Here is a 24,870-nt window from a genome sequence, read left to right as displayed (position 1 = left end):
ATAATAAAAACTTTACTAACTCAAAAAATTGAAATATACAAATAATAGTTAGAGGTAATAATGGATTAGCATATACCATTTAAAATACCAATAAAAATGCAATACATATATGAAAAATTATATGCCACCCCTGAAATAACAAAAGTAAACTGAAAATGGCATGGTACTTTGTTTCAAATAGGAATATTTAAATTAAATATATCAATTTTACTTAGGTTAATGTATAACTTTAATGCAAATATCATTTTTTGTTTGTTTCCTTGAACTAGTCATGTTTATTATAAATTTTTTAGGTAAAAATTAGTCAAAGAAAAGTCACCAGAAGCTTTCCAAAAAATAGGCAACAGTGAGAATGCCTTGCTACATATGAATACATATTGTAAAATATGTATAATTAAGACAGTGTAGTAAAGAAGCATGAATAGACAGACCACTCAAACAGGAAAATTAAAAAAAACAACAGTATATATGAAAATTTAGTACATGATAAGGATGAATATTAATTCAATTGGGGAAAGGTAGACCTTCTAATAAATGACACTTTGACATCAGAATAGTCATTTGCAAAGTAAAGGATATGATTGTATATGAGGAGATATTGCAAAAAACTGGAGACATGAATATTTAATAAGATGAAACTACTCAACTAGAAAAAAAAAGAATGAAAATGCATGAGTGGGAAAAGCATTCCTAACTATCACTAAACGTCTGAAAGTAATAAAATAAAAGATAGATGAATTAGACCATATAAAAAGAGATTTTTTCTTCCTAGCACAGAATCACCACAAGTAAATTTTGCATTGGGAAGAGATGTTTGCAACTTACATAAGGGACACATGGCTAATACCTCTAACATTCCAAAAACTCCTAAAACTCACAGAAAAAAAAGAAATAAGTTTCGGGCATAAAAAATAGGAAAATAGTATTTAGATAAGAAGAGACAAAATGGCCCATGTAACTTTGAAAAGGCTTTCAATCTGTCATAGTATGAGAAATGCAAATTAAAAATATATTGATATATCACGTAGCTATTATGGAATTTGCCAAAATTCAAAAATTTGACAACTTTGTCAAAGCTGTTGGCAAACTAGAAGGAAACAGGCCCTATGATATACTGCTGCTGGAGTGCAAAATGATGTAACTATGAAGAGAAATTTGGCAATAGTTAGCAAAAATTGACTCTGCAATCCTACTTTTAAGAATCTATCCCAATTCTCAAAAATGCACAACCTGCCGAGACTGAAACAGGAAGAAATAGAAAATATGAACAGACCAATCACAAGCACTGAAGTTGAAACTGTGATTAAAAATCTTCCAACAAACAAAAGCCCAGGACCAGATGGCTTCACAGGCGAATTCTATCAAACATTTAGAGAAGAGCTAACACCTATCCTTCTCAAACTCTTCCAAAATATAGCCGAGGGTGGAACACTCCCAAACTCATTCTACGAGGCCACCATCACCCTGATACCATAACCAGACAAAGATGTCACAAAGAAAGAAAACTACAGGCCAATATCACTGATGAACATAGATGCAAAAATCCTCAACAAAATAGTAGCAAACAGAATCCAACAGCACATTAAAAGCATCATACACTATGATCAAGTGGGATTTATTCCAGGAATGCAAGGATTCTTCAATATATGCAAATCAATCAACGTGATACACCATACGAACAAATTGAAGGAGAAAAACCATATGATCATCTCAATAGAAGAAGAGAAGCTTTCGACAAAATTCAACACCGATTTATGATAAAAACCCTGCAGAAAGTAGGCATAGAGGGAACTTTCCTCAACATAATAAAGGCCATATATGACAAACCCACAGCCAACATCATCCTCAATGGTGAAAAACTGAAAGCATTTACACTAAGATCAGGAACAAGACAAGGTTGCCCACTCTCACCACTCTTATTCAACATAGTTTTGGAAGTTTTAGCCACAGCAATCAGAGAAGAAAAGGAAATAAAAGGAATCCAAATTGGAAAAGAAGAAGTAAAGCTGTCACTGTTTACAGATGACATGATACTATACATAGAGAATCCTAAAGATGCTACCAGAAAACTACAAGAGCTAATAAATTAATTTGGTAAAGTAGCAGGATACAAAATTAATGCACAGAAATCGCTGGCATTCCTATACACTAATAATGAAAAATCTGAAAGTGAAATTAAGAAAACACTCCCATTTACCATTGCAACAAAAAGAATAAAATATCTAGGAATAAACCTACCTAAGGAGACAAAAGACCTATATGCAGAAAATTATAAGACACTGATGAAAGAAATTAAAGATGATACAAATAGATGGAGAGATATATCATGCTTTTGGATTGCAAGAATCAACATTGTGAAAATGACTCTACTACCCAAAGCAATCTACAGATTCAATGCAATCCCTATCAAATTACCACTGGCATTTTTTACAGAACTAGAACAAAAAATTTCACAATTTGTATGGAAACACAAAAGACCCCGAATAGCCAAAGCAATCTTGAGAACAAAAAATGGGGCTGGAGGAATCAGGCTCCCTGACTTCAGACTATACTACAAAGCTATAGTAATCAAGACAGTATGGTACTGGCACAAAAACAGAAATATAGATCAATGCAACAGAATAGAAAGCGCAGAGATAAACCCACACACATATGGTCACCTTATCTTTGATAAAGGAGGCAAGAATACACAGTGGAGAAAAGACAGCCTCTTCAATAAGTGGTGCTGGGAAAACTGGACAGGTACATGTAAAAGTATGAAATTAGAACACTCCCTAACACCATACACAAAAATAAATGCGAAATGGATTAAAGACCTAAATGTAAGGCCAGACACTATCAAACTCTTAGAGGGACTTTTTTATAAGAAAGTGTATGATACAAATATATGGATGGATTTCTTTTTATTTGGGGAAAAAAATAAAAACACTGGAAGGATTAACCAAAATCTTTTATCTATATTTACAGAGTGGAGGTAACACTTTGGGAAGAAAGGCTTCTCTGAATATACTTTGTTAAAGTTTTTTAAACACTGGAAAGATATTTTTAAATATTTTATTTATTGTAAAAATCAATCAAATCAAATAGAAAAAAATCAATCCCTAAGAATTAAAAACAGAAGCCAATGTTACTAAATGCTTATTGTTTAGAGAAGTAATTATTTTAAGTGATTACAAACACAGTACTTTAAATGTAATCCAGTTTTGGAATATATTCTGAGGACAAAAAATGTAAAAAGGATCAGAAAACTTCATTCTGTAGTCTATTTGTAGGTAGGAATATTAGTAGTTGTAGTACAGTTTTATATAGTTTGTATGGTTACATATGGGTGTATGGGCACTCACTGTACAAGTCTCTCTACTTTGAGTGTGTTTGAAAATTTCATTTGAAAAAAATATCATGGCATAAGTGTTTACGTTTGGTCCACGTTTAAAATATGTTTAGTCATAATAAAATTTTCTTAAGTAATTAGTAAACTCATGACTTTAATATTATGACTAAAATAAAATTCTAAATGATTTGACAGTTTCAGATGATTCCATTTGTAAAATACATCTAAATCCAAGCTCAGCCTCAGTGCATCAGTAATGTTTTCTACAGATTCTTGTATTTAGAAGGACGCTTACTGTAATCTTTACTTCAATTCAGCAATACACAAATGAAGTTCAAAACACGGGTTCAACTGATTATTGGACATTACTTTTGCCTTCTGGAGAGGCATGAAAGCCATATAAATACGTGAAGAGAATCATCTTCACTATGCCTCTCTTGCATTGTAGTGATTTTCCCATTACTAGAGGTGTCCAACATTAATTATATGTCATAGAGCAGAAGAGATAATTAGACCACTATAAAGGATTCTTTCACTGGATTATGAGGTTCTGTATGAAAAAAAATGTAGAATTAATTATTATGGTTTAGGTGTAAGTCTACCAACTACTGGTACCAAACAGATTCAGGTTCTAATGCTGGCTTCTACTTAGTAATTGAATGATCTTGAATATATAATTTATGATTCTGCTTCCTCTTACATAACATGAATATAGTAATTTCTTCTTCAAAGCATGGCTATAAGCATGAAACAGATAATATCTGTAAAGGACTTACCACATGACTAGAATTCAGAAGTTGCTAGTACATATTTTTTTATTCATCACAATTCCTTAGAACTGCATAAAGCAACTCATTCCATATCTGGGCATTTCTAGTAATTTTAGCTATTTTGTCTTATTTGTGAGGAACAGAAGACTGTCCTAATTCTTTAATGATCTCCTTCTTTTATAAACTTATTAACTCTAATCCTAGTTTGCATTCACATACAGAGAGTAAAGATCTCCCAAAATAGTCCATTATATACTGTATCCCCCTAATCCCCCTATATGTCTTCACTCTTCAGGTGAAATATGCTATACCATTAATTCTTCTTAATAGGACCTCTATTGAGTCCTACCTCACTCAAAAAGGGAGAATAGCATATGCTAATTTTAGAAAGCAAATTAAATCTTATACCTACAGGAATTAGAAAAAGAAGAATAAATAAAACCCAAAGTTAGTAGAAGGAAAGAAATAAAAAAAGATCAGAGCAGAAATAAATGAAATAGAGACTAAAAAAAACAGAAAATATCAATGAAACTAAAAGCTGCTTCTTTGAAAAGGTAAATAAAATTGATAAACCTTTAGCTAGACCCATCAAGAAGAAAAGGGATGGAATTTCCTGGTGGTCCAGTGGTTAGGGCTCTGGATTTTCACTGCAGAGGGCGTGAGTTCAGTCCCTGGTTGGGGAACTAAGATCCCGCAAGCTGCATGGCACGGCCAAAAAAAGAAAAAAAAGAAAGAAAAGAAAAAGAGGGAGAGGGCCCAAATCAATAAAATCAGAAATGAAAAAAATTACAACCAACACCACAGGAATACAAAAGATTATGAGACTATTATGAACAACTACAGGCCAATTAAATGGACGACCCACAAGAAATGGACAAATTCTTAGAAAGGTACAATCTCTCAAGACTGAACCAGGAAGAAATAGAAAATAAGAACAGACCAATTACCAGTACTGAAATTGAATCAGTACTGAACCGGAAGAAATAGAAAATAAGAACAGACCAATTACCAGTACTGAAATTAAAACATCCCAAAAACAAAAGTCCGGGGCCAGATGACTTCACAGGTGAATTCTATCAAACATTTAGAGAAGAGTTAAGACCTATCCTTCTGAAACTACTCCAAAAAACTGCAGAGGAAAGAATACTTCTGAACTCATTCTATGAGGCCATTGTCATCCTGATACCAAAACTGGGCAACAATATCACACACACAAAAAAGAAAATTACAGGCCAATATCTCTGATGAACATAGATGCAAAAATCTTCAACAAAATACTAGCAAACTGAATCCAACAATACATTAAAAGGGTCATAAACCATGATCAAGGGACATTTATCCCAGGGGTGCAAGGATTTTTCAATATCCCCATATCAATCAATGTGATATAACACATTAACAAAGTGAAGAATAAAAAATAATATGATCACCTCAATAGATGCAGAAAAAGCTTTTGACAAAATTCAACATCCATTCATGATAAAAACTCTCCAGAAAATGGGTATAGAGGGAACATACCTCAACATAATAAAGGCCATACATGACAAACCCACAGCAAACATCATATTCAATGGCAAAAAGATGAAAGCATTTCCTCTAATATCAGGAACAAGACAAGGATACCCACTCCTGACCCTTTTATATAACACAGTATTGGAAGTTCTAGCCACAGCAATCAGACAACAAAAAGGCGTAAAAGGAATCCAAATTTGAAAGGAAGAAGTAAAACTGTCACTGTTTGCCAATGACAGGACACTATACATAGAAAATCCTAAAGAAGCTACCAGAAAACTGCTAGAGCTCATCAATGAATTCAGGAAAGTTTCAGGATACAGAAATCTGTTGCACTTCTATAAACTAACAATGAACTATCAGAAAGGGAAATTAAGAAAACAATCCCATTTACCATCACATCAAAAAGAACACAATACCTAAGAATAAACCTACCTGAGGAGGTAAAAGATCTTTACTTGGAAAACTATGACACTGGTGAAAGAAACTGAAGATGACACAAACAGATGAAAAGATATACTATGTTCATAGATTGGAAAAATTAATACTGCAAAAATGACCATACTACCCAAGGCCATTTACAGATTCAATGCAATCCCTATTATAATACCAAGGGCACTTTTCACAGAAGTAGAACTAATTTTAAAATTTGTATAGAAACAGAGAAGACCCAAATAGCAAAACAATCTTGAGAAAGATGAACAGAGCTGGAGTAATCACACTCCCTAACTTCAGACTACACTACAAAAGTACAGTAATCAAAACATTATGTTACTGGCATAAAAAAAGACACACAGATCAATGGAAGAGTATAGAGAGCCCATAAATAAACCCACTCACTTATGGTCAATTAATCTATGACAAAGGAAGCAAGAATACACAATGGAGAAAAGACAGTGTCTTCGATAAGTGGTACTGGGAAAACTAGACAGCTGCATGTAAAAGAATGAAATTAGAAGACTTTCTTATCCTGTATACAAAAATAAACTCAAAATGGATTAAAGACCTAAATGCAACACTGGAAACCATAAAATTCCTAGAGGAAAACATAGGCAGAATACTCTTTGACATAAATTGTAGCAACATTTTTTATGGATCTGTCTCTTAAAGCAAAGGAAATAAAAGCAAAAATAAACAAATGAGGCCTACTTAAATTTAAAAGTTTTTGCACTGCAAAGGAAAGCACTGACAAAACAAAAAGACAAACTACTAAATGGGAGAAAATATTTGCAAATTATATGACAAATAAAGGGCTATTATCCAAAATATATAAACAGTTCATACAACTCAAGATCAAAAAAACAAACAACTGGATTAAAAAATGGACAAAAGGCCCGAATGGACATTTTTCCAAAGAGCACATGCAGATGGCCAACAAGCACATGAGAAGATGCTCAACATCACTAGTAATCAGGGAAATGCAAATCAAATCCACCATGAGATATTACCTCACACCTGCAAGAATGGCTATCATCAAAAAGAACACAAATAACAAATATCAATGAGGATATGGAGAAAAGGGAACTCTCATACCCTCATGGTGGGAATGTAAACTGGTGCAGCCACTGTGGAAAATAGGCTTCTCAAAAAACTAAAAATAGAATTACTGTATGACCCAGCAAAATTCCCCTCCTGGGTATATATCCAAAAAATCCAAAAACACTAACTGGAAAAGATACATGCACCCCAATGTTCATAGCAGCATTATTTACAATTACAAATATATGGAAGCAACCTAAGTGTCCATCAACAGATGAATGGATAAAGAAGATGTGATATATATATATACACAATGGAATTCTACTCAGCCATAAAATGAAGGAAATTTTGCCATTTGCAGCCACATGGATAAACTTGGAGGTTATTATGCTAAGTGAAATAAGTCAGACAGAGAAAGATAAATACTTTATAATATCACCTATATGTGCAATCTAAAAACTACAACAAACTAGTGAACAATACAAAAAGGAAGCAAACTCACAGATAAAGAGAACAAGCTAGTGGTTACCAGAGGGGAGAGGGAAAAGGGAGGAGTGGTATAAGGGTAAGGGATAAAAAAAATAAAAAGCAAATTCAAACTAATTTGATTTAAGAATATTTTACAAATGTTAGATTGTCTCATGATACAACTGGAAAATGACACAAAATAAGAGCTAGGGATTAACTATTTCAGAGTGTTTCTAATTATAAGAATATGAAGGAGAAGACAAACATTAATATATGTTTCAGCAATCAAAGATGAAGGTAGGAAAATGATGGCCCGTGAAGATCATCAGGAATATTTGAAGTTTTCATTCTCTATCTACTGGAGATTTTTGAAATATTTCTTTTGTTTTTCACAGAGTTCACATTTGCTTGTAAGGTACAGGTAAATGTGTCTTTAGCATTCTATGCTGAGAATAAATATATGTTACAGACAACAGGGAAAATCAAATGGAAAAACTTCGTTGTAAATTTTAATATACTTTTATTATTAATTTTGCTGTTTATTTTTTAATTTGATAAAATTTAATGATATATTGAGGTAAAGGAAAGCATGAGTTTTGGAGTCAGGTGTATGTGAGGGCTTATCCTCATAGCCCACAGTCCCACTACCAGTTGGTTGTAGGACTTTGTTAAAGTCACACATAACCTTAGCATTCCCATCTCTAAAACAGAGGCAATGTCCCACTCTCAACTGTTAGAGAAGATTAAACAATACATTTCCTCTTTAGAGTCTGGCACAACACGTTTGCTGTGTACAATAAATGTTGATTTCCTCTTCTTTCCTTTTTTATTAGGGCCTAACAGGAAATGATGAGCTTTTAAATTTTCATAAGTTAGAATTTCATAGATATTAAATTTCACCACAGAAACCTGATCTTAGTCAAAATTGTTTTCTAGTGGAACTTTTAATCAGGATGTATAGGATTACTAAAGATAGTAGTTGGTTATCCTTCCAATAAGCAGATAAAGAGAAGCCATTCATAAACTGCTTGTGGTTGTTCTCCACAATGGAACATTATTCCATGTATGCAAAAGCTTTCACTGCAGTCAAGCATGTGAGGCAGTTTAAATCTGCAGTTTAAATTATCATAATTGTTCTTTTATGAATGCTTTGTTTTAAACCCTTACTTACAACAGACCAGACAACTAGGTGATGTAAGCTGGCTAGCTTATGCCACATTCCAAGTTTTGTAAATCATGGATTGTTAAATATCTAAGATATTTTGACAAGGCCATTCAGTCTAAATGGAAAATAAGGCTATTTCTTTCCTCCAAGAGATCTGTTTTTCAAATTATACACAACTACCATGCTTTTGTGATGATATTCATGGTCTTTACCTTCTTTGAGACTTTCATAGTCGTCTTAAGAAAGAAGAATGCATTCTCAACTTTAATTGCAAATCTCAATATAAAAATATTCAGATTTGAAAACTGAGATATATTATTCAACTAAAAATTTGTGTTCAAATGTCATTTTCATTCACATTTTTTAAACCAGCTGTAGCTCATAAGCATGACATGAGTGCCAAAGGACATCCACCCATTTTGTAAAAACTAAATGTGATTTTGAAGTGATTCAACATTCTGAGTCTGTTAGAAAGTGAAAAGGATTAATGATTGTAGAGATAAAAAGATGTGATTATTTCACACAGAAATCATGCAGCTGTGCCTTTTACAACTAAAACGCTGTGGTAGTTTATGGACATTAAAAGCACATATTGAAGGATGCTTTCATAGAGAATGAGAAACAGAGGACAATAAAACAAAAAAAAATCATGACTTTAATGTTATCCTATGATTAGTTCATAGGGTAAGAGTAGGTATATTTGATATGTTGTGGACCTCACAATTATGTATTTTTCTGTCCTGGTTTTCAGGTAATTGATGTTGTGTCCATGACAAACAGAAATGAAAGAACTTTCATACAATTATCTCTCCACTTGAATTTTCTCAACTGGCATTCTCATGTATATAGTTATTGGAGACAGAGGTAATACTTTCAAAATGTTAGAACAAAAAGCAATGGATAAGAGAATGAGTAAAAGAATCCTAGGGATAAATCAAGAAGATGCCACAGATTATTCTTTGCAATTTTAATTCTATCATGGATGTAAACATGCATACATGTATTTATACTCCATTGTAAAGAACAAGTGATGCCCTTTAACCTGGTATTGAAAATAAAAATGTTTAGATCAGTGAATACATACGAACCAGCTATGTCATGATTCAGTACAGGTTTTGAGAGGCATCAGAAAGTTATACTCATTTTTTTGCTTTTGCCCTCTGCCAGGAGGACAGCATGTTCCGAAGAGGGCCTTCCTCATCTTTATTCCCAGAATGAGCCAACAACACTCGGAGCAGAATCGCAGGGGATCCACAGTCAAAATATGTAATATTAGGGAGACACAACCATTATAGTTGTAATGCACTGAGATTCGAGGTTATTTCTTTTTTAACTGCAATGAAACTAACTCTTGGATGTTGGCTGTATTTTATTTTATTTTATCATTGCTACTGTCCTTGGACTAGTATCCTGACCTGTAATGTGTACCGTTCTACCCAGGGAAAAAAAGGTACATTTATGGCAAATATCTTTCTGGTCATTCAACTTCCTTATACCTGAAAATCTTATTGTGAATGTCTATTTTGCTTTTGTGTGAGTTTTACTTATCAAAAACTGCTATTTGAGTAGAAATTCTTTGCACAGGAATAACCAGTGCAAATATAGCTTAAATGTAATTGTTTGTAGTTTTACTTTTGAGGTATCGTTTTAGTTAAAAAATGTTATCCTATTGTTAGTAATAACAGATCATATTATTCATTGTGTTTTTTATTCCTTAAAAAATTCCCTAAGTTTTACTATATTTTAAGTATCACTGTCCCTTTGAAATTTTATTTCACTTTTCACAGTGTTTTACTTTACTCTCACTACTAATGATCATCCTTCCCTAGCTTAATGTGTTAAAAGGTATACATCCTGACATGTATCTTTCCACTAATGTAGTGTTGTAGAAAAAAATGGTGTTTTAGAAACATATAGAAGGGAAAAAATTCTAGAAAAATAGGCTTCTAACAAGGAGCAGAGGCAAATATATAAAGACAGTAAAAAACAGACATGTTGGCTTAACACCAATTGGCATCTGCAAGATATTTTTGGAAGGAAATAGCTAGCCTTCTACAGCTTTGACAAAGAAACATAATATGTTTTGCAAAACATTCCAAAAGAAAACAACTGATCTTATGACTATTAACAGTTATCCCCCCTAAAAAGTCTGAAAAATTTCTAAATGAAATTGCCCAGATACAATAGTCTCTATAAAACGATGACATGAAAGAAGAGTAACTGGAAATACATTTCCAGTTCAAGGATAGAGGGAACAGAATACATCCTGAATGAAATACAATTAAGGTACTTCTATTTTGGAGCTGCTTATAAACAATGCTATAATGAACATTTTGTTATGTAAAATTACAGACTCTTGCTATTATTTTGGTAAAATTAATTCTCAGAAGCGAGATTTCTGGAACAGTTGAGTGCTCTCTAAATTTATATAGATACTCTAAATAGTGCTGTTCAAACTTAATGTGCATGTAAATCACCTGGAGATCTTGTTAACATGTTTCTGATTCATTAATCAGGGATGGAATCTGAGATTCTGCATTTCTAACAAGCTACAAGGTGATGTTGATGCTGTTGGATCATGGACCACACTCAAGTAACGAGGCTCTAAACCACAGTAAAATTTATTACCAATTTAAATGTCTGTCTTTATCAGTGACCTGTGTGTTCCTTTAAGGAAGGTGGTGAATCTTTGCACTTTTATAGGTAACTCAGTACATGTGTGTCAAATAAATGGACAGGTGATTTATCTGTCCTATTAAAGTGCTACAAAGAACAAGAAAGTACATAATCATATTTACAAAATTCTAAAATTTAGCATTTATCTTTTGACTTAGTTGCCAAGAACGCTATTATTAAGATCAACTGACATAGCAATTTTAATTTCATCTTCTTTGTTATCTTATTATTTTTATAAATGGGCTCAAATCACTTTAGTAGCAGCTGCCTTATAAACCATAAAAAGTGAATTAACAATATTATTTTAATTTCAAAGTTTTCATTTTATTTACCAGATAAACATGAGAGATAGGGATAGCGATGAGAGAGTGAAAGAGAGAAAGGACAGAGACAGAGAGATGAACTGATATAATTAATCTTAAGTAGTATGAGTAAATATTCGGTTTAATACCAGTAATGGCAGTACCATTATTTTAATAATTCCCTGGAATATAAAGCTTCAGAAAATTGTTCTTTTCTTCCTTTCAGTTCTTTTTCTTCAACAGAATATGTATTCTAATGGAATGCATACATTCCATGTATCTTCAATTATTTATATTTAATTAAGAAATTATATATACATATCTTGGCAGATTAACTTCTTTAAATTACATTACAGATAAACTAAAATAAAAGGATTTGTACCTCCTAAGAAGAGACAAAGTGAAAATGAGAAAGACAGCTGTTAATCTATTTTGAAAGAAGATGGTACATGACATAGAATTAAAAACTAACTGTGAATACTTTATACAGAATGTAATTCACATAGTAAAAAGTGAGAATTGAGTATTTCTGAAATTAAATAAGGATATTTGGAGTCCTATACTTACAGGGATGCTAGAATATAGGGGAAAAAACTAACTAATTTTCTATCATACCCCAGCTTACCTCTGTTTTTTCTTTGAGAGATATACACACAAAAAATATGTATCATAAAACTAAATAAACTACCTTGCAGGCATAGTTAGTTATATACTATGTAGTTATATACTATGTAGTTACTGAGGTAATACTTGTTATTTTAAATAATTGCCCTAAGTAAGTTAATTTTACTCTGGACCACAATCAGGCATTTTTTTCACTCCAACAATGAAGAAAATACTTTCTATATTTAACAAAATTAAATACCTGACAAAATACTTAAGTTGAGCAATATGGTAACCGCAGATACATGTTCAGAAGAAGCACTTTCAGAAAAAAATTTCAAAAACAAACTTGCATGTGAAAAAAACAATTATAACTCTTTCTGCTAAAAATTTAATTATGGCCTTTAAAACTATGCATTCAAAACCAGTGGTAAAAATGGAACTGTTTTTATGTTGCTGAGAATGAAAAATATTCTTTAAAGTTGTAAATGAACAAATCTTAATACATTATCCAGTAGCTCCTAGAATGAATTTTGGTCCAATAAAAAAAAAATCTCTATCAGGAAAAGAGTACTTTGGAGGGAAGCTATTTTGCCTCCAAAGTCCTCACTGTGTCCACATTCCTGACTCCACCCACAGAGGTGTAGTGAGCTGACAGACAAGCTAGGTGTCGGGAAGGGACTGGCATGAGAAACCCAGCCTTTTGCTCTTCTTCCTCTTTAGGATGTGCTGTCCGGAGAGCAGAGCACCTGTTTCCGTCAGCTTCTCACTGCCTTAAGCTTTAGAGAGCCAAGTCTCACCCAGGAGGTTGTTCACATTCTCATGTGACGGTGAGTGGCTGAGGGCTTGGCCTATGGACTAATTAGACAAGTCTGTGTAATTCTGGAGGTGAAGATGAGGTCACATTTAAAATTACTATAAATATTTTGCTATAACATTTTTATAAATTTTTAAATGAATTTTTGGTTTTCATCTTCCTTAGTCCTTTGTCCTTTACTATGGATCTAAAATCCTGATCTGGTACTTTTAGCAAACACCCTCTGTCTGCTCAGTAAGCCCAACAATTTTAAGGTCTTTGTTTTCATTCACTTATTATTTTTTTGTATTTCTATATTCACTGAAATAAAAGATACACTTTTATTTCAGTGTTTGTCATATATTGTATTATAATGAAATATATTACAAAAACAGTCATGAAATATATTCCATAGCTAGAAATCAATATATCCCAGGAGTGCAATCTATTTCAAGATTGATTCTTTAAATTGAGTAGCTTATTTTAGATTTTAAACAGTGATGGAGTTTAGATATCATTATCCCAAATAGAAGCAAGCTAAATTACTATATTGATAAATAGTCTGGAAGCTATAAGATGAAACAAATAGGGAAAGTGATATATATTGAAGAAGGTTTTTTATGAATTATTTTTCCCTATAGGAAGATAATTCAATCACTGGCTTTATCTATCATAAAATATCCCATTAAAGGCTTCAAATACGCTATCCCAAGTTTTATGTCTAAGTCAATAATATGATGTACTAAATAACTCTTGGGAAAAAAAGACATTTTTCATTTATTTCCTTTTCACTGCTTTAATGCTGGTAGAGAGTATTTTGCACTCAACTTGTTTTGAAAAATGTTTAAATTTAGTTGAAGATCTAGTTACTTAGGAGGCATCTACTTATAAAATAACTGGCTTTTTCAGATGCAAAGTAGTATGTATAGACTGGATAAACAGCAAGGTCCTACTGCATAGCACAGGGAACTATATTCAATATTCTGTGATAAACCGTAATGGAAAAGAGTATAAAAATGTATATATATATGTATAACTGAATCACTTTACTGTAAAGCAGAAATTAACACAACATTGTAAATCAACTATATTTCAATTAAAAATAAAAAATAAGAAAATAATTTTTTTAAAACTGGCTTTTTGTTAAAAATATTTGCTTCTATACATGACATCCTCAGTGTGTTAATATTAGAGTTGTTCCTCAATCTGGGTCAATTAAGGAGAGAGAAAGAGAATTTGCTCAAGTTAAATACCACCAATCTCAATTTTTTAAGAAATAGAGTAATACAATTTCATGTTCAGTCAGGTAAAACATATGAAATTAAAATACACTTAGAGCAACAAAAAAGACAGTGTAGTTACAACAGCAATAATTTAAAAATTGCCTGAAATCAACCTAGTATATATTTTAATTGCAAACAGTTTATATCCTTAAGCTACTTAACTAATTTCATGCATTTTAGCTAAATTATTAACATCACCCAACAGAGAGATTCCTGAAGGAAAATATAAGTAACATTTAAAGACAAAAAGAGAATTCCAATAGAAAATACCAGGAACACTAAATCCAAAGAATCGTCAGAGATTAGAAGGCAAGTGAGAGTGGCAATTCTATTCTTTCCCCCTCCCCACCATTGAAGAAATTGCTTGAACTAGACTTTTAAATAACTGAAGTAAAGCAATTTTGAGAAAGCGTATTGTCATTATTAATCAACCCAAAGAAGTGATTTACCACAAAGGTTTTTATAAACCCCCTTTATAAAAACAAACAAAAAACATGCAAAACAAAAACTATTTTAAGACAACAGTGTGGCATTCATAATGCGGAAACAATGAAATAAATCAAAATGTCACCGTAATTTTGCTACTAAGGAACAAAAATGTCCTTGAGAATCATCTGTACTTTTGATCTCTTCTGCCTTCCCCCTTGTCCCTTCCTTCCTTTCTTGTTTGAAGAATACATTTCATGCTCTGAAATTCTTCTGGGAACTCTGTATTGTTGATACAATGGTAACGAAACCTAGGATGTGTTTCAAGACCACTGAACTTTTTAAAAGGAGATGTTATAGAAATAATTTAATTTTCACTTTTACTTCTGATTTTATTACATTAATAATCATTGTCAATACTAAGCCAAATAGACACAGCTTTCAAAGAATCAGTTTTCACAATTATGGGAATATTTTGTCATTGTTTTGCTATCCATACTGCTGTAGTAACAATAGCAATAACATTAATTCATGGCATGTTTATGCCAAGGACATTTTCCTACACTTACACTAATCTTCCCATGGCCTTGTCACACAGGTGTTACTCTCCTCCTTTCAACTAAAAAAAACCCCTAAAAATCAGTGAAGTTACTTAACAGTTTTTAAAGTCTCACAATTGGTTAAAAAAAAAAAAAAAAAAGGAACCAGGATTCAACACCAGGCTTGTCTGATCTCTTTATCTCATTATTTTAGTATTATTCATTTATGGAGGAAAGCAATGGAGAGAGAGTGCATATTCACAGGTAACCTTTCCTGTCCTCTTGAACCCCCTACATCTTCTGCCTTTAATTCCTTAGGGTTACATGGCAGACTTGTTTCTTTGGCTTATCCAGGGATCTCTCTTTCTCCACCCTCTCCATGCCTGGCTCTCCGGCTCTCCCTTTCATCCTGATTCTCTCCAATTCTGCATCTATTTGTTTAACTGACCTTTTTTGGATCCATGGATTTTCTTTCTCATTCAGTCTTCTTCCTGAATTAGATCTCAATTATCCTCTGTCCATTTCAGAGTTTTGATGTTTATCTAGTGGACTGGGCAGCCTCAGCCTCCTAGCAAAGTGTAGTTTCACTTATTTTCATTTAACAAGTATGTAATGAGAACCTATTGTGTGCCAAGCACTACTATAACGTTGACTGAAAAAAATTCACAACCTAAAAGTTGAGAATTAAGTTTTATTTGGTGGACAAAATGGAAGACTTCAGCCCGAAACACAGCATCTCAGAGAGCTCTGAGGGATGGCTCCAAAGAAGTAAGGGATGAGCCAGGATATATAGGAGTTTTGCAATAAAAGCAGGTAGTGGAACATCAAAAGATTGCTGTTAATTAAAGAAAACCGGACATCTCAAGTTAATGAATTTAGTGCTTTTCTATTTATGGGAAGATGCAAGAGTCTGGGCTCACTGAAATCATTCCTCTGATATGCACCTTAACTATCTAGGGCCACTATCCTGCTTTTCTCCATCCTGAGTCCCCTCAGGGTGCACAGTTGGAGGCAGCTGCAGTGGCTGTTGGCCTGATGGCCGCAACATGCTTTGTTTACTGATATGGCAGGAGACATTTTCCATCCACAATAACTACGTGAGTAAATTGGTAACAAATATAGGCAAGATTCCTGTTTTCAAGAAAATAAAAAATTTCACCATAATAATAAAGACTATGAAGAATGCAGAGTGAGATCATGAAGTAGTAGAGAATATTGGTTGTCTATGGGCACTGTTGCTGGTAGGATGATTAGAAAAGGTCTCTCTGAGAAAGTAACATTTGAGCAGAAAAATATGAAGTTTCCTTGTGGCTGAAACATAGAGCATGATCAGGAGAGAGAACAGATGAGGTCTGAGATGAAAGCCAATGGCAGAGCATTCATGTGGTACCTTAAGAAACCACAGAAAGACATCTGGATTTCATTTCAACTGGCTAACTGTAGGTTTTAATTAAAACAGAAAATGATTTGACCCAACTCAAGTTTAAAAGATCTGTGTGAAGGATGGACCTTAGGAATATTCTAAGAGAAACATGGTGGTGACTTGGTATAGGGACACTGCGGTGGAAGTCAGGAAAGAGTTGGATACGGGATATATTCTAGAGGAATAAACTGACGTGACTTGGTGACAGACTGGACTGGCAGGTAAATGGAAAAAAGACACATCCTCTAAGACTGGGAAAATGAAGAGCATTTTCACACTACCTCACCATTGGTGTGAACTAGCCTGCCCGGCTTCAGTAAACTTAACTTAGAAACTGACAAGGGAGCAGGGAATCACTGTTTTCATGGTGATTCCTATCCAATTTTGTCCACTGCTCCTATTATAGGAAAAAGTAAGATCTATTTAAAACGGGATGTTTGGACATTATTTAAAGTCCTACACAAAATTAAATATACAGAATTCTGGGGTATTTATAAGTTTTAGAAAAATGTCATTTTCTTCCTATTACACACTATCTCCCCCCAAATCATTTAAGTGTATTCAAAATACTGAATTATACATGACCATGATAAAACACACATTTAATGGTATTACATCACATTGAGGAGGGTGACATTATTAATCTCTACTTTCATATCGTGCATCTTCATTGATATTTATTTATTACTCCCTTCACATCATATATCAACTACAATCAGAAATGTTAAAATAGCTCTAAAAAATGTAATTTTAGAATTTCAACATTTACTTTGGGACCTTTCCTGCTCTCTGTAACCTGAAGTCCCAGCTGTGACTTGATTGCTTATTATTCAATTTTTAAACAAAATTCGGCTCATCACCTTGCATTATAGAGTGTAATAACTATGCCTATATTTAACAGAGGCTATTAGTTTGTAAATTGCTTTCAGGCAGAAACTAAGTGAAAATCCTCTACCTCATCACTGTGATCACCATACAAGATATTTAGTAATAGCTCAATAAATGTTTTGATTAAAAGTTAATGAATGAAATTTAGGATTATTCAAACTGCAGTGATTTGGATGAATCAACACTTTTCCTTGACTTATACAGTTTTATGCACAAGCACACACAGGCACAAATATTTTCAAAGAGTCGTACCTCCCAGAGTAGCAGATAGCAAGAAATGTGTCCCATATTTCTTGATAAGGTTTTCTGTGATTTGCTGAAGGGTAGGTCGACGTCCCAAAAGTCTTATGTTGCGGAAGAATTCAGGGGCAAGAGGCAGAGGGGAGCCAAGGAAATTTCTTCTCTCAACTGCAAGGTTATTTACTTTCCAGCGGCCAAACTCCCTGAAAAGCAAATTTATTTTTATTCGTAAATACATAATCTATCTGAATGTTTTCATTTGAAAAGTTCACTTGATAGTTTCGTTGGGGTCACTACATTACAATGATTCTTGTTTGTAATAATACTTCATGTGCTATGAGTAAGTAGGAGAAGCAATATTTAGAATTTATGTAGCTGGCGTGAATATCCTGAAACCAAGTCATGGAGAGGAAAAATAAACCACTTAAAGCAACAAACTCCACTGATTTTTTTTCCAAAGGAAAAATGTACTCATAAAAATGATTTCAGGGCTTCCCTGGTGGCGCAGTGGTTGAGAGTCCGCCTGCCGATGCAGGGGACACGGGTTCGTGCCCTGGTCTGGGAAGATCCCACATGCCGCGGAGCGGCTGGGCCCGTGAGCCATGGCCGCTGAGCCTGCGCGTCCGGAGCCTGTGCTCCGCAACGGGAGAGGCCACAACACTGAGAGGCCCGCGTACCACAAACAAACAAACAAAAGATTTCATTATGTATAGAATATTAATGTAGAATTATTTTTTAAAAGGGAAACTAAAGTAATATTTTACCATTTTCCAATGGAAATTGAAAAAAGAATAAATTTATTTTCATCATTAATGATAATTTTCTATTCACTTTAGAGCGGGAACTTGTCAAACCTCAAGAATACTAAGGCACTGTAGAAGAATTTTTTAAAATATGATCCAAAGAAAAACTGTTTTTTTATAATAATTATTGTTTACAACATAATTTGAAGCCCCAATTCAACTTAATTAGTAATTACTCAAGATGCAAAATAACTTGTAAGGTGGATATGGTCAAATTAGAGAAGTAGCAAATATGATTATAAAAAATTTATGTATAAAAGATGTATACACTTATATTAAGTTAAAGTCAACCTAATAATAATTTAGAAAATAACTATGGTGAACTGGATTGCCTGATATCCACCATACAGATTTTTTTTCTGAGGAGTGGTCTGATAAAATCTCAAATACCTTCCATAGAGAAGACTTCCCTCTACTAGATTTAAACACTCCTACGTGTGTAATTTAACTGTTACTACTTAGCAAATAAAATGTTGATTAAATATTGTATAAATACTTGCCATACTTATTTATATTTTTGCCTCCAAAAAATTCCTGGAATGCACCACAAAAAGGTGCATGATAGATACATCTGTGAACCAGACTCTGCATGGAGTTCACATTCTAGAGAAAGTTTTAAAAATAAATAAAATAAAGATGTTAAGTTAAATTTTAAAAACATCCAGATTGTGACAAGGGCTGAGAGCTACCACAAATAGACTGCTGTGATGGGCCGTAGGGCTGTGGACAGGATGGCCCTATTTTATTTTAAGTGACCTGAGAGGGCAACTCTGGAGAGGTGGTATTTGATACTCAGTCTCTAAAGGTAAAATAAAAGAGGCTAGATGTGGGGAAGCACCAAATAGATTTACACAGAATAAGGAAAAACAGTAAATACTTCCAGGACCAAGAACCATGCCCCTGATAGAGGCGCTTGCCATGAATAACTTGTTCCTGTGACACACATTTGGCAGCCACACAATCCATCCAGTCTTTTGGAAGTTAATTATAAGATAAGATTCACTAAAGAATCTAGGTAAGGCCTTGGCCTGAAAATAAGTCAACTTAGTGTTTCCTTCACTGAGAAACTCTCGCTATTACCTCTGCAAATCAGCTGATCCAAACAGTTTTGAATAGTATTATTCTACCAATGGTTCTCAAATGTCAGCACCTATCAGAATCACCTGGAAACTCCACCCCAGAGTTTCTGATACATGAGGCCTCGGGTGGGGTCAAGAGTTTGCATTTTCAACAAGCAATGCCAGTACTGCTATTCTGGGGAACACACTTTGAAGAAAACTACTGATTAGGTAATTTGGTGTGTTGTTTTGAAAATTTACTCAAAGTGCTCTCTTTTCAGTAAATTTTGGGCTTTTAGAGATACTATACTGGATTTATTACTTCATATTTCCTCAGAAGAGAGTAAGAATGTCATTGTTATTGTTCCAAACTTAATTGGTATCAGTAATTTTTTGTCTTTTCATCTTGTAAGAAATTTACCTGAATGTATTTGTGCATGTGTGTGTTCGATATATATGTAGAATATACATATGTAAATACATATTCAAAACTGTGAAGGAGAGCATTTAAAATAAAATATTTAAGTTTTAGTATTTTGTGAATATAAGGTATATAGTAATACAATGCTTCTAAGAAGTTGTTTATTAAACCATGATCTAAATAATAGCTGCTCATTAATTTCCAAACTTTTCCCTCAAATATTTACTTTTTTATTTGCTGAAAAAACTTTATAATTTTATCAAGGGATAGTAACATAGCTTGAACCTAAAGTTGTGGTATATCTTTTTCAATGGTTTAAATTACCAAATTTATAAACTCATATGTATATTTTCATAACTTAAAATGTGAGTTGCTAAGTGAAATAATTGGACTTAAGTAACCAAGAAGATTATCAATAGTGGTATTTTACAACCCATACAAACTCTCTCTAAACTGCTGAGTATTTCTTGCTAGATGGCTGTGGGTAACTACATATTGGGAGAGTGCCATTCTAGCCTCCCTTATTTTTTTAACAATTTGTAAATATATAATACCAACCTGCAATCAGTACCAACCCATGATCTATTCTGACTTGAAATATTTGCAACTTTAATTAGTTTGTTCCTCTTAAATTTGACAAAGAATGGATGTAATATGAAAGAGCTAGAACAAATTTACATCATTTTCTGAAATCAGCTTATAACATTAATTTAACAAGAAAATTTATTAATGGTTTGCTACTTATTGTCATAATTACCAGATATCTTGGTAGTAATATAGATGAATAGAAGAAAACCTCTGACCTCAAGGGTTCCAAAATTATACTAAGTGAAGTATAATATGAATGAATAAATTGCAATTCAATGGCTTTACAATATTTTTATGTGCAAAAATACAAGTAGGCCAGTAGCTTATTGAGCACAACCCCTCTGCCCAATTCCTTGATATAAATGTTGCTAATCTAACTCACTTCGAATATGTTTTCTCTTCCCTTATATTCACACACTTCAGAAGGCTATAAAGAGCCTAAGACTATGGACAACCTTCCAGGGAGCTTTCTTCATCTATCAGGTGCTTTTTATTACCACAGTATGTTAACCTCAATTAAGTTTATGGTCTCAATTCACCTTTTGACATTTCATTGGGACAAAACACTTTGCCACCCCATCTGGTTAATTTATCCTCTCTGTCATGCAACACCAAAAGTAAAGGACAAACTCTTCGGAAGTATCACCAAACTAAGACTATAACTAAATCAACCAATCAACTAACTAACTGAATGAATGGATTTTAAAAAACAGGATTGTTAGTAACCATAGCAAATTGTTTTCTTAATTTTCAGAGCTTCATCTAAAATTCTTCTCCTATTTTTTTTTTAATATTTTCATATAAAGAATGAAGTAAAATATTTTACTTTCTATTGTGTATATCCCAAAAGTATAATTTGAGTAGAAAAAAAATGTTGGTTTGAGAACTGAGATCTCTCATTTCCACTCACATTTGGTTTATATTGTAATGATATATGATCACAGTTATAATCTCCATATATTTTGGTGAAAGCCTAGTTAGTACAGAAATCATCCTGAGAAGTGATGATAAGAGCACTTTAAGTAAAGGAAATCATCTCTGGACAGTTAAGTACCACACTATGAGCTGTGGACATAGATATGAATACAAATATTGTGTCTCTTACCTGGGCACAGGTATGATTGCATTTACCCGTGTGGCCACGCAGCTTCCTTTGACCAATAAAGTGTGAGCATGTAGGTTAGCCTGGACCCTCAGCCTGGGACTTTGATCAGCAAATATGATTCGAGTTCCCATCCTTCAACCACTACCCCTGCAGCTTCTTAGGATGAACAAGAGCATGAACTAAAAAGAGATCTTGCCACGTAAATCTACCAAGATTACAGAGTTAGTAGTTGGTTTCCTTGCTTTCTAGCAAAGTCATCTAGTATACCATGGCTGATGTAGAGTATTTTGACTGTGGGGTAACTTGAGAAGGCAAAAAGGAACTAATGGTTGTACATAAATTAGAAACATATGGGCACAGTTTTTTTTTCCTTCCTTAAGAATAGATCTACTTCAGTTGGAACTAGACCACGCACTCATTAAATTTTGGAAAAACAAAGCAATGGAGTGCTGAATTGAAAACATGCTGTCTGGTATGATTATCATAATGAGAGCATTTTACCCAAAGGCATCTATGGAGTCTATCCAGATGCATTATGTTTATATTAAATAAGAACATTGTTGTATCTAACTAAATGCTGCCTTCTACCTGAAGCCTTCACAGAATGTAAATATCTTCTCATCATAACCTTCGGAAGTCTTTAAATGAAATCAGCACAATCATCATTGTTTAATTTAACTCAGCCCCTTTAGAATCACCACTAGTTTGTGGAACACATAAATGGACTGTAAACAGTTCAGCTGGAACATTGCTTTGAAAATGTTTTTTTTGGCTCTAAGGAGCCTCCATTAGTTGATTAGAGTTATATGTTTGCTGCTAAAAATTCTGACTTGCAAGCATCATTTTTTATGCGTGTCCATGTAATGTTTACTTTTCTACAACAATATATATTATAATTTTATCCCCACACATCTCATAAAAAAGGTTGGAAAACCAGAATGACATCAACAAATTCCATTTAAATAACGGTTACATCATTGCCACATTGCCACTGACCTTCCTTATTTGTATTTAAATTCTGTGTGAATGCATAAATGTACTCAGTATATTTGAAATATATTAACTACCATGATTTCTTTAAAATTACACATGTATACTTGGTTCCTGAAAAATACAGAATCTGCCACTGTTGATATTATATATTTTGGACTCACTACCAAAGGAAAGGCAACATAAAAATATTGATAAAATCAGACGACGCATTTGCTGAAAAGGCTTATCTTTAACTGCTAACTTAACACTAAATAAAGTTGTTTGTGTAAAGCCCTAAAAGTTTTTATTACATTACTTTTCACAATACTACACTTGTTGGCTTGCAATTTTAATTCTGTCAATATTCATTAACACTTGCAGACACAACAGAATATTAAAACAAAATATATTACCCAAGCACTAATCTGTGAACAAATCCAGCCTAAGAATTATAAATTGAATTGCCAATCTTTAGTAGTAATAACTTTCTAATCTGTAAAGTCATACTGTTCTTAAGAAATGCCATTAATAATCAATACTATCCCCCCATAATTCTATTATGTGTAACTGTTATACATAAAATTGGCTCTTTTAACGTTCTTTCTGTAGCACTTCCACGTCTCACAAATGATGCTGTTTTCCATTTGGCCAGAACAAGGGAAATGTTCCTAATGACCTGAATAGCTGTAGCTCTGAAGGCAGTTTTTTAAAAGCAGCTAAATGCTGAGCAGTTGGCAGGGTAGAGAATCCACTCTCTTTCACCCTCCTGCCCCTTAATACACTAATTTTTTTTTTTTTTTAATTTAACAGTAGCAGGGCTCTTAAAGCTTGGGAGGTATTTTGGTGTGAAGCTAGGAATTTAGAAGAATGAATCTATTTTAAAAAAATGGAAGAAAGGCACAATCACAAATATGACATTTGTGAAATGTTTACATGCAGGATTTTGAGAAGCATCATTAATGACTATTGTGTTTTGAATGAGCCGCCAAATTCAGAGGAGAATGGAGAAGACAAATTAGCATTATTGCAACAAAACATTGCCCAACCCAGTAAAGCAACAAGAATTCATTGTAGCTGTAGCCTCTTGACTATATTATTGAATATATAAGATTGGAGTGGGGTTACTGAGAATTTTTAATGAATGGTCTGGTTTATGGCTACTAATGTATATTTTTAATTCTTAAAATATGTTAAATTTTTAGGGCTATGAAATAACTGAAAGTGATTTAATTTTATCTTATAGCTTTAAATGATTTTCTGTAGTTTAATAAATAGGGGTTTAAATGAAATTTTAAGGGAAATACCACAGAATTCAATTGTCATAGTTACTGTCATTATTCCCAAAGGTAATTCATTTCATAGGACTATAACGGTACCACATGCTTATACCCTTGCAGATATATATATATATATATATATATATATATATATATAAAAAATAGAGATTTATTATCCATTTTTAAATTAAATCACTCCTTTGAAGAGGTGTTAGCAAAAGTTTTGATGTAAAAAATATACATACATGCTGTCAATGAATTACTTTCTAAATTGAGGAGAGAGGGAATTATTTAACAAGCAAAAGCTTTTCTTTCTAAATTTTGGAAGTATAGTTTTAACATCTATTACAACTCATCACAATTATTCCTCAATCACATTCATATAATTATACAGATTTGGTAATTATTGATCAGTGTAGATAAGCTAAGAAACAAATACAACTGAGCTAAAATAAAATGTCTACTCTGATTCCCTGTGAAAAAAAGCAATAAACAAATAAAAATGTCTCTTTTTTGAAATTTATAATTAAAAAATTAATTATTTATTTGGGTTACTAAGTTGAAAAATTTACACTTCTTACATAAATTTAAATATTTTAGGGAGCTAGATAATGTTAGTTTTCCAAAGGAGACTGGATTTAGGAGTCAGATAGCTAAAGTTTCAAATCTCATCCTCACCAATTCAGTTCACAAAATTCAAAGCTGATTACATTTTGGCAAGTTCTTAACCTCACTGATGTAAAGT

At 33.0% G+C, this 24,870-nt stretch overlaps 1 protein-coding gene across 2 annotated transcripts in view; it reads right to left on the bottom strand.

Moving 5' to 3' along the window:
- Nucleotides 1-24,870, bottom strand: part of BRINP3 (BMP/retinoic acid inducible neural specific 3) — a 394,075-nt gene that overhangs the window by 202,182 nt on the left and 167,023 nt on the right. The window contains exon 2 of one of the 2 annotated variants that reach the window (XM_060142033.1): nucleotides 17,914-18,104. The exons of the other annotated variant lie outside the window; for it this stretch is intronic. Within the exon in view, the coding sequence (XP_059998016.1) occupies nucleotides 17,914-18,104 (191 nt within the window). The remainder of the gene's footprint in view (nucleotides 1-17,913; nucleotides 18,105-24,870) is intronic. 2 annotated transcript variants of the gene reach the window in all.

The sequence above is a fragment of the Lagenorhynchus albirostris genome, chromosome 2 (genome assembly GCF_949774975.1).
Source record: "Lagenorhynchus albirostris chromosome 2, mLagAlb1.1, whole genome shotgun sequence".
NCBI lineage: Eukaryota > Metazoa > Chordata > Mammalia > Artiodactyla > Delphinidae > Lagenorhynchus > Lagenorhynchus albirostris.
This window is presented reverse-complemented; position numbering and strand designations above follow the sequence as displayed.